At 40.0% G+C, this 12,149-nt stretch overlaps 1 protein-coding gene across 1 annotated transcript in view; it reads right to left on the minus strand.

The window, feature by feature from the left end:
- Positions 1-9,582, minus strand: part of colec12 (collectin sub-family member 12) — a 34,069-nt gene extending 24,487 nt beyond the window's left edge. Inside the window, exons 1-2 of the mRNA XM_039816447.1 lie at positions 9,062-9,582; positions 5,358-5,408 (exon numbers count right to left, since the gene is read on the minus strand). Of these exons, the coding sequence (XP_039672381.1) occupies positions 5,358-5,408; positions 9,062-9,068 (58 nt within the window). The 5' untranslated portion in view covers positions 9,069-9,582. The remainder of the gene's footprint in view (positions 1-5,357; positions 5,409-9,061) is intronic.
- Positions 9,583-12,149: the final 2,567 nt, after the last annotated feature.

Raw genomic sequence — 12,149 nt, forward strand, 5'->3', positions numbered from 1 at the left:
AGTAATTATCACGGGCAAACAAGAAAGTAAGGTAACAAAGTATAACAGTGCCAAACTACGCATATAAAGACAGGTTGGGTTGGTGGATGGGTCAAACACAAGACTTTTAAACAACCAACTTTTACGGACCAAAGTCTGTGATGTAGGTATGTCCATGATGTAGTTACGCTCTGATTTTAGTAGTTATTACATGACAAATTTTAAACCAATACCTGATGTTTTCCTAACCCTGAGTATTTTGTTGCCTAAACTTAACTAGTTCCATTTCACACGTCGTCAAGTGAAAACTGCCACTGCGGTCATGTGTTACAGTCATGTGTTCTGTTGTTTAGGTATGAGAATATGTTGAGATGAATGTAATTTGTAGGATACTGAGATACAAATGGTATTGTGCTCTTTAACAACTGAGGATGTAATAAAAGACTGAAAAAACAAACTGAAATACAAAAGAAAATGGCATTTTCCCTCTGAAGTACTTTTTTCCAGTTATATTTCATGATAAGTCAGTCTCATGTTTGGCTCTATGTACAGTTATATCCTAGCTGAAGACATGCTGACTTGCACTTGCACTCCATTGTGAGAACACATTCCTCTACTGACTAGTAAGAGGAGTTGCAGCAGACTTATTCTAATCACCGTCTGCATTTGAGTCATTATCAGCTTTGTTAAGCAAGGGACTGCTCTTCAGTGCAGGGTTTTTTAAGATGACCTGCAGTTGACCTACGCCTGTTCACACTCTCAGCAGAAGTCCTCATGGCATGCTGTACGCTGGGCCCTGCAGAGACGCAGTGATTTGTGTGGTGTCTGGGATGCATTCCCGCCTGCCTGTCATTGGTCAATCCGGGATTGACCAACCATCCTTTTGACCAGTCACAGACCGCTCCTGCAGATCTGCAGGTCTGGAATAAGATCAACAAGTCAACCCAGCAGTGCTCTGTGTTATTTTATCTGTCTCTCTTTTTGTTACCTTGTTGTTAAAGTCTACTTCTTTGTAATCCTGTAATGTTTTCTCCCTCTCTCATCCGACTCACTTCACTCTTTATTCAAAACACAAGCGAGTAATCTTTCATTAGGACGACAGAACACGAACTGCATGCATGTCCTGGAGGGGGTTGTAAGTAACAGGCAGGCATTCCGAAAACATTCTTTTCTGGTAATAAAGTCCCTGTAAATTAAAACCACTTGCTGTTGTGCTCCTAAAAATAAGTCGAGCAAGGAATGCTACTCCTCAGCCGAAAATAAAACTGTTGATAAATGCTTCCCCCTTGAATCAGAAAAAAATAAAGCATATTAATAAAGGCACAGAGGAACACCAAGTTGTAAAATCTGGAAATAAATACTTTTTTTGTTGAATCTTCTCCACTTGAGGTTGTATTTTGTTCTCTTTTTCCATCCCCCCTCTTCCCTCTTTTTCCTTGGCACATTGCTGACACAGCACAGCCCAAGCATAGACTCTGAAGGCCCACAATGTCTCACTCTCCACCTCTCTCTCTCTCTCAAAGTATATAGTTTTGGACTGAATAAACTTCCAGTATGGATACAGGAAGTGGATCAGCAACTTCTCAGGTTTGGACATACTCTCAGTGGGATAATAGACCTTTTGTGGAAAGCAGATGTCAAAATGAGTCAAGGACCTCATTCCTTTCCATACTGAGGACATACGAGAAGCATACAACTTATTTCTCTGCCAGCACACAAGTATGTTTGGAAGTCACAGACAGATGACATGTGAAGGGAGCAGGTCAATATTTGAAACATTTGAAAATACTGAAATTACTGTATTTCCTGCTGAGATGAGAAGATCGATACCACTCTCAGACATGAAGAGTGGTATTGATCTTATCATCTAACTCTCTAAACGAAAGCGAATAAGCATAATTCCTAAAATGTCAAACTACTCCTTTAAAAAAAACGTAATGAGCGGAGAAACAACAAATGCAGATGCTTCCATGCAGGATGCATAAGGGTCACTGAATGGTTCACCAGTTTCATCATGTTCTGTTATTTGAGAGGTTTCAAGTATTTGATACTCAACAGATACATTTTTTGGTGGAGTGTTCCTTTGACCCTTGCTCCTGTGCAGATGCTTAGTAGCCAGGGGTCAAGGAGCGAGAGTAAAAAGTACAGATGTTATGAATAAATATGTGTTCAATAAATCTTGTCTGAATCACACATTCTTGAAATCGGTTTTAAACACACACCTTCGGTGGTTAGGCAATAAGCTGTGTGCACATATGTATCATGTCGACACAATGTGGACTCCTACTGCACTCACACTTCCTGACATACGACTGTTGGGTGTTTGGATGACACACATACTCTAAAACACCTCTTAAACCAAAGTGTCCACTGTGACCCTTTTCTCCTCTAAGTGTTGAAACATGATCTCTGTTCTGGGACAGAAGCAGGAGAATGTTATCAGGAGACACAAATACATCACACTGAAGTTATGGTTCTTCAAAGCTATCTATATATCTATCTAATAAAGGCACTAAGGCAGGAGTCGCTCCGGCGCCGGCGGGCAGCATTCCATCAAACCTGCATGCTCAAAAGAACAAAGGATGTCACACGCAGCACGTGTGACATATAATAATAAACATGGAAGCAACTGTGTACTATTGCGCGGTGGGACGTTCAGAGTGGCAAAGATGTTCACAAAAGTATTACAAGTATAACCAAATTTGGGAAATTGTAGTGACAAATGTATCGTCGCTATCTAATTATGTATGTCATCTTCCAACGTAGGCCGACAGCTCGTGGGGTGAGTAATGGAAAAAAGTACCAAATGGTTGTACAGAAAGCTTCGTTATTTTTTTCAAAGGATTATTTTTTGGGCTTTTCTGCCTTTAATTGATAAGACAGCTAGGTGAGAAAGGGAGGGGGAAGACATGCAGGAAATCGTCACAGGTCGGACTCAAACCCTGGACCTCTGCGTCGAGGCATAAGCCTCCCAGTACACGTGTGCCTGCTCTACCCACTGAGCCAACCCGGCCACATGTTTACTTGTTCTTTGATCAGATATTGCCTGATTTCAATTTGAAATCAATTGTGCAACAATTAAGACAACATTAAACATCCATGCATTTAAGAGAGAGATATGGCTTGTTTTGTTACACTGTTCCTATAAAAAAAAAGGTACTAATGTGGCCAGGATAGCCAGGAGGTTCATTCCTCGACGCAGAAGGTCCAGGGTTCAAGTCTGCCCTGGGACGATTTCCTGCATGTCTTCTCCCTCTCTCTCCCCCTTTCATTGCTTTCCTATCATTAAGGTGGAAATGCCCAGTAAAAATAATCTTTAAAAAAAATGTACTAAGGTGTTAATACCAACATTTAAAAGTTAATTACATAATACCGTGGGCTAGACTGGGTAAACCCAGCCCGATCTGCCGGCGATTTGATTTTGCCCTGCAGCTCAGGCTGGAAACCTGTACGTTTAGTAGGGGTGTGACGAGACGCTTACTCCACGAGACGAGACACATCACGAGATTGGGTTCACGAAAACGAGACGAGACGAGACTTTAAAATTTTTTTTAAAGAAATCCTCAATGATGAAATATATGAATGGAAAACTGAAAACTGAAAAATCACAAAATGCAAAACAATTTAGGTGCATTTTGAAATCAACTATTAATGATGAATGTTATTTAACTTTTTTTTTTACTATTTTAATGAATTATATGCAGTAAAGGACGTGCAAACACTGCAAAATGTTTTGTATAAACTCTACCAACTGGCTTCTGCCCTGTACAATTTCACATGAGAAATCTAACTAAAATGGCCTCATATCAGCTGCAATGAAAACGCCTATGTCCCTCGTTATTGCCGTGGCTCTTGCACTTACCGGTGGCAGAGATGCAAAGGCTTTTAGAGTTGTTTGCCCTTTTAATGTTTTCGTCGCGGGTGCGGTAGTTAGTAGAGAGCTGTGGTGGTGCTGTAAGTGTTTTTGCATAGTGCTCGTGTTAGCCGCGGTATACGGCATTTTTTTCTTACAATGTTTACATATTGTGTTCGTCTTGTCTGTCACTCTTTCGCCGTTTATTATTTCCGCAGGAAAACCAAAATGTTGCCACACAAATGATTTAAAAGTGGCAGGGGGATCTTCAATAGTAATTTCACGCTCCATCACGCTGACATCACATCGCCTCACGAGACAACTTTTCACCTCGACGAGAAATCTCGTCAAGTTTTAATCTCGCGAGATCTCGTAAAACGAGATCTCGTCACACCCTAACGTTTAGCTATCCTGCTTCCATTACAAATTTGCGGGAACCAATCACAAACTGGCTTATCCATCTGGCACGCTATTGCCGGGTTTAAACGATGCTGATAGAGAAGCCACCAAGCAGCTTTTTGTTTACATTCAACAAGCCGGCCACCGAAGCGTAGCACTCCATGCCAGCAACCCGTTGATGCCGCTGTCGCTGCTACGTCACCCGGATCGTTGGTCTGATTGGTTGAAGGACTATCCAGTTGCGTACAGAGTCATTTGAACTTTGCCCGTTGATTACGCCTCTTGTGCAGTAGAAAATACAGAGCAGACTCTCCAGACTAATGTTCAATCTTAAAAGATTGAGCTTGGTCTGGTGATAGCCAGACTAACCCTGGGCCCCAATTTTCTTATTGACCATTGATGCATAAACCTAACGGTCTTTTAAGACACAGTTTAACACATCAGGCAAAAACCTTGGACTAGTTTTCAAAAGTAGGTTTTGCATATTTTGATAAAATCTTACTTGGTGAAAATGACTGTGGCTTGTGTCAGTAGAGCGGCTTGAACTCAAGGAATGTGTTAACGTGACATTTTTAAACGTGCTACACACAGCTGTGCTACCAACATCTGGCCAATGGGTATCGTTTTTTATTGCCTGATGAGTGAGTGAGATAATGAATCCGTCTGGAAAATTTGGATCTGAGAAACAGAAGAAAAGGAAATCAGCAGAACCATTCTTGAGATTTTCTTGGTTTTGGACCAATTTATTATGTGTAGTTTTGTGCCAAGAGCATAGAAAAGTACACTCAAACGCTGATAAGGTTGCAAAGTCAGTCGACTGGTCAGGAACACCCAGGATGCTGCGGTTTTCCTTTCCATGTACACCACTGCTGTTATAACAGAGAACTAAAAATGAAAGCAGCAGGCAAAAATAAATGAGTTTCTTGGAAATGAGGTGTGGTCTTCTTTCAGCCTTGTGGATTATTGTAAATGGATTACAGCCATGAAAAATACTGTATTTAAAGAAAATATTCTTAATGCAATCATTTGTAGAATTCACATCACTGATGTGCCATTAGGGATGTAAACCAGTGAAGGTGGTCCTTTAAGTTCACAGCTTGAAGTCAAGAAGTCCATTAATACTCACCAAACCTCTTATAACCAAAGGACTGCACCTCCTCCTCATCAGCAAAGTCGTCTAGAGGGAGAACACAATGAATTAATTACAAATTAAAGATACAATGAGCTATGGAACTAGTCATATTGCATTTAAACATTACAAAAACAGAGAGACTAGGGCACTACTTTATATTATTACATCTACTGAAAATAATTAAAAAAGACTAATTTGACTAACTTAACTTGATAAGTCTCAGTTGTCTTTACTTATATATGTTACAATACAAAATCCAATCGGAGAAGCTCTTGGCACAACACGTATACATGGACAGAGCTATACCAAAAACCAAGTAACATTACATTCACTCAGCCGTAAACAGTGTATCCCAAAGTCGTACAGAATGACGTATAACCACGCCACTGTGGAGGAGGCAAAACAACCTTGTGTAACCCTTGGTCCAGACTCTTTACCATGGGAGTCAGGAACATCTACAACGCCTTTGGTCTTCTCTTAACCTCCAGACACTCAGAACAAAGCCTCGCAACATTAAACATGCCAAGGGTGAAGGACTTCTAAAATATTACTAGAACACTTAGACACAAAAACTCTGAAGTCAAGGGCCACTAACAAGCTTTTTCCAGAGCTCTCACAGTCTTCATCACCAGATGAAGGTTGCTCAGTTTTCTGCAAACTCAGCAAACTTTTTCCGCTGATGGAGAATGCTGTTGGAAGCTCCAGTAAAGCAGTTAAGTGGAACTTGACCTTAGAAACGGTAGTTGGATAAAAAATAGATCACGGATGAACATTCACAATCAATTTCAATCCTATTAGTCTTATTTAGTCATTTTTAAATATCTATTTTTCAAAGCTTTTATGGCCTCGATGATAGAGAATTTGTTTCATCCCTGTGTTACAGTCCACCGAAGCTATTCTTTGTGCAGTCAGTGCTTAATAGTAAACATACAATACACCCTGCCCTGATCAGATTAGCTCAGCTCTTTAAAGTAAAGTAAAGCTTTTCTTTCACTTTTGGGATTACTCCCATCTCCCATGACCTGACATGCTGTGAATGTCTCCTTTCAAGCAGCTCTTGCATCTGTGGGAAAGCTTGTTTTTCTGTGTCACCATCCATGGCCAGTGAAAATTAAGTAGGAGAACATGTCCCAAACATCTTCAGAAAAAAATACTCTTCATCTAAAATTCCAAAAGCAATGAGGTGTGGCGATTTGAGAGCAATGGCTGTCCATCAGAGAAATATAGAATGGTTCCTTATAGTGAAAACTGGTGAATGAAAAACGCTGATGGGACATTATCTTATATGAGGTGTATTGCATGCCACTTCTTGAGTTTAATATGTTCAGAAATGACTGTTATGGGGTTTAAAAGTGCAAGAAATAACTGACTTTTGAGCAGACATCTCATGACGGAGAGCAGAGCGAGATGAAGTGACAAGAACAATCTAAACAGTTGTAAATAATTTGAAACCACATCTTACTTGAGGAATTTGCCTTTCCAAATACCCCCAGTACTCTGTTTCCTGTTTGTGAAACTTTCCAAGCAACATGATTGTGTCCTATTACAATGTTACCGTAAGTATGTTTGGCTTTTAAAGAGCAATTCGGGGAAATGGAGTTCATAGCATTTTGCCCATGGGGTTGAAACTGGACTGGATTTCAGAATAGAAACTCAGTGTGTGAGTATTTTGGGATGAATATTGCTGTATGGGGCCATGATACATAAGAATGATTGCTCAACATCACAGGAACAGATCCCAGTGAGCACTGGGTTATTTTGCAGGTCAGGTCAAGGATAGCTCAAGCATCATGGTTAAAACTGGGTTACACATAACTATTAAACTGTTAAACAGCATTTTAATGAAAATATTTCAAGATATAGTTAGCACCTGCTTCATTTGGAATATAGTTATCGAAATGCTGTTGAAACAATAGTCATTTTATAATCTATAATATAATCTTATATCTTATAACTAGAACGCTCCCCTTCTAACCAAATTTAGCTCGGCTTTAACCTAGACATCTTTTGGCCAGCAAATAAGTGCTCACTGGGATTGATGACATACCACAATATAATTTTATGAAAATGGAAAATGACACTAACTATCATGCATTCCTGCACCTTGTAACATGCTAGTGTTCGTATCTGTACTGAGTATTAGTCAATAATCAAAACCAAACAAGCTTGACATCAGAAGGCCACTGATGCGCCACAGGAAAAAACTGGATGCAGGCAAAAGAAGTCCATTGTTCATACATGAAGTTTTTGCAGTTTGACAAACAATTCTTATAACAAAGTTCTCTTCTTGGGTTTTCTGTAGCTTTTAACCACATCTCATGGCCTTCATCTGTGGATGAGTAAATTCCGTCCACTGATGAAGGCCTGAAGTTCCAGAAAAAAAAACAAGTTAAGTGGACTTTGTGACAAGACGTTTTTCTTGTGGTTTATCTATCCACACCAATTATGCAAACAAAAAATAAAGAAAACATTATCCCTACTTCTGTAGCTCAGTTTAAAGACAATAGACCCTCCAGGTGCATGCTGGTCCTACAGTATACCTGCCTACTTATATTGTATGTATACTTATATTCTCATTTATTAGGAAACCCCATTACCTGTAGCCAAAGCAACAGCTATTCTTATATAAAGATATATACAGTGCTGCCAGATTCTTATCAAACAAAATAAATAACTATAACAAGAAAACTAGAAATCTAGAATAAATCGAATCCACAAAAGAAATAAAAGCTCCCACTACTGTCCTCTGAAAACTTAAACATAATGGTGATTATGTTAAATCCCAGTGCCTCTCAATGCAATTACAGTAGCAACAGGAAGGGGCCAACATGGCAGTCACATCACAGATTACTCTGAGAGCTGAGAGTTGTTCGTATTCCTTCCCACAATGCAGAACTTTGTATTAGTATTCTAAGGCGGACCGCAAGGTGGCAGGAGTCGTGTAGTGTTTATATGTAAGGGACCAGAGCTTGCTGACCTACGAAGGGCCTTTGTGAGTGGGTGAGAATGTCAGGCAATTTAGCAAACACCGGGTCACCACATTAGAATCACATCTGGGCAAACTTAAAATAAATGAAATTCATGATTTGTTAACCACTGACCACCATGACCCATGCACTTTTGGGTCTCCATGTAATGTGGTCAAAGTCAGCAAGTCATTGGATTAAGGGTCCGGGTGAGCATGCGCGCGGAGTTGTACCACATTAAAGCGCTCATGCACGGGAGTTAAACCCGTTTTCTTTAGTGCTCTTTGTTTCTTTAAACCAAGACACACTTTGACCTAACGCGTTCAAGCGCAAGACAAAAGTAAAAGAAAGCACTTTAAAAGTAAAAATTTAAATATTTAATTACTAACACAAAGTGACTATACGGACTTGGTGAAGGTATAATCATGTTTTTTTGGCTTTGTTGTGAATTTTCAGTTATTGTAGGTTAGTGTTTGATGTGCAGCAACAGCCAGATGCAAAACAATCCCATGCAGAGTCCCCTAATTGAAACCAGATGTCAGACGCGAGTTGTAGCCCACGCATTCCTCACGTCCCTGTCTCAGAGAAAGAGGCAGAAAAGTGACAAAGAAAGTGCTAGAGGAATGTTGTGCAAGCAGAAAATGGACCAAGTGATCATAAACGAAACCGCGGCGTGCGCTTCAGTTAATTTTTGTTAAATAATTGTTTTTGCATGCCTCTGAATGAGCCTACCTTTCATTGTGCTTTACAGGACTCTACCGTTGTGAAGCTGTTGTTTGAAGTCACATCCACAGCATCGCAATGGTATTTGCCCCAAAGTTCCCTTTGAGCGCACAGCGCCTTGGACATTCGAGTATGCCAATATCCAATGTTTTTGTAGTAGTAAGAAATAAGAATTCAAAGTTCCATCCGTGACTCTTTACACTGGGGACGATCTCCTACAGCGCAGGTAACTTCAGTGTCGCAGCTCAGTTGGTGCAGCAAAAAGAGGAATGAACTTTGTTGCAAGTAGAGAATGCAAGTAGGAGTTACAAGAGCAAGAGAAAAAAGTATCTTCTTATTTATCTGGTAGTTTGGAAAGATGCTGAGGTGAGGTGTATCTTAGTCCAGCCCAGCACTCTGGTGGTACCCGCAGCAGTAACCGGAGAAACTCTAAAAGTGAAGGAATCCAAACGTGAGAGGAAGTGGTGCGCCCGTAGGGCTGCTAGGAGAAACAACGTGTTCCCGCATCTGTGCGCACCGTCTGCACCCGTGTGTGTGTGTGTGTGTGTGTGTGTGTGTGTGTGTGTGTGTGTGTGTGTGTGTGTGTGTGTGTGCGCGCGCGTGCGTGAGGGGGTGGTGGGGGGGGGGTCAAGTGTGGCCAGTATCCCCCGGTCCCCCTAGCTGTGGCAAATATTTTCATACATTTTTAACCCCACCTTGAGGGAAATCATTGATGTGCCGTGATAAATAAAATGTAGGTTAACAGTGAATGAGTATTCTTGTGTTTATTGTTAGTATTGTAAATATCTTTTATGTAACCAAACCTATAGAGCGTTGGTGGTATGTAACACTTGTGCTTAATATATTTGGTACACCTAAAATTATTTGAAATGGAACCGCCACTGGTTCGGTGGTTTCGAAAATGTTTCTGTCTTGGTAACTATTTTCATACAAAATGGGCTATTTTTATATGGAAATTCGTCTAATTTAAGGTTGTATTTTAATATCCATCCATCCATCTTCTTCCGCTTATCCGGTGTCGGGTCGCGACTATATGTATGTATTTTAATATGTTATTATCTAAAAATAACGTAATGACTTATACATGAATGTCAACTCCCACTACAAAATTTTGCAATATGTAAAAATGGAGAAACTCATTGGGCCTCATTCACCAACCGTTCTTACGAAGAAATGTGTTCTTAAACCCTTCTTACGCACTTTTTACGAAGATTCTGGCATGCACTAATGTTTTCTTAACTTGGGTTTGTTCTTAGCTAAGAACAAAATCTACGAACACTGAAAAGCACTCTTACGCACATTTGAGTTATGACAATTTGCTCCAAATGATTGGTTACTGCATTTTATTTAATTCTACAGTCGTTTACAATGATAGCATTGTACTGTAATGTATTTCTGATCATTTGTTGAAAAAAAAATCATATTATGCAAAAAAACACTAACACTGCAATTTACATAAGCAATTAAACTGATTAAATCCTGCGTTATTTGGTGATGGATCGCTATTTATATGGCCAAAATGCAGTGGTAGAATGTAACAAAGTACAAATTCTTCGTAACTGTACTTAAGTACATTTGTCACGTATCTGTACTTTACTTAAGTAGACTCAATAGTGCATAGTCAACTAACTCTACAGCGTCGTTAACTTCTCCGCCAGGCTGCGTAAGACGCGTTCATATCTTATTTATTTGGCTGGACCTCTTCACATCTCCTCATTTGCGCTGCTTCACACACTTTATTTGCTTACTTGCATGGTTAAAGAAAATAAAATACATCCATGAATAAAACCAACCGCATTCCGATTCTAACAACACATTTCCGTTTTATACTGGTTAGGATAGGAACTTCTTATAAAAGCCAGGCCTTGTTTGTGGTAGTGGACATCTTCTACTTTTACTAAAGTAAATATGTCTTTGGTTATTTGTACTTTTATTTAAGTACTGAGATTCAGTAGGCTACTTCCTCCACCGCGGCTCCGACCATCTCTAACGCAGTCTCCCAGGAGGCGTTTTCTTATGCTAATTAGAAACAACTGGCACGCGCTTTCAGTTACGAACACGTGGGATTCATCAATCCTAAGAACACAGGTGCGAACAATTCTGCTGTTTAAGAACACGTCATGAATCCGACGTAGACTTTTCTTAGGAACCTTCTTAAGAACATATATTTAAGAGAAAACTTAGGAAGATATTGGTGAATGAGGCCCTTTGAGCCTGCACCACAGGTCTACATTAATTAATATGTTTTGCCACGTGGAGGCAGCAACAGGCTGTAAAGTGGACATGAGGAATGTGTTATATACCTATTTACACATCCATCAGACAGGGAGCATCATCATTCATTTACAGTCGTGTTTCTGGCCAGCTGATAAATATCAGTCCAACATTCAATCTCTTTTAGCTCTGTTTTGTTTTTGTCTCTACCAGCTCCTGGGGGAAATGGCTGTCTCTTTAGCTGCAAACGCTCCACTATGTTAACCGGCTAAACGCTAACTGTGTCTTGTCTGCTGTTTGGTGCTGGGCATGTAGTGTACAGTGGGTTTTTGGTGAGCTTTTTCAATGAAAACAGCATGCTTCGGCTAAAAACACTGATAAGAGTGGTGGACCTGAACCAAAACAGCAAAGTCGTGGGCCATAAAACCAAAATAATGAGCTGAACATTTTTAAATTCTACAGCCGCGGGTAGTAATTATCTGTAGGTTTGTCAATACAAGTGCCACTATTCACATTGCACGTATTCACATAATGTATTGTTATACAAAAGCATTAATTATAGCAGCTTTTAATACAAATGGACTGGAAACAGTGATGTCCACAGAAGACAATAACACAAAATCCAAAGTAGGATTTAACATCTGCTGTTTGTTAACCATGACGTTGGCTGAAAGGCAAAACATGGCTCATGCAGTTACTCTTTTCAATTGGAGTTTCCAATCCTCACACGCTTGTTGCATGCTCATTATTGTATATTATTTTCAGACTGAGGAAAGATCTAATCCACATCCCCCTTTGAGCTTTGCTGTTGAACGAGCTACAATAAGACATCATTCACACCAAACCTGTTTCCTCAAACAAAACTCAACCCAGCTCTCAGCCC

Source organism: Perca fluviatilis, chromosome 11, assembly GCF_010015445.1.
Source record: "Perca fluviatilis chromosome 11, GENO_Pfluv_1.0, whole genome shotgun sequence".
In the NCBI taxonomy this organism is placed as follows: domain Eukaryota; kingdom Metazoa; phylum Chordata; class Actinopteri; order Perciformes; family Percidae; genus Perca; species Perca fluviatilis.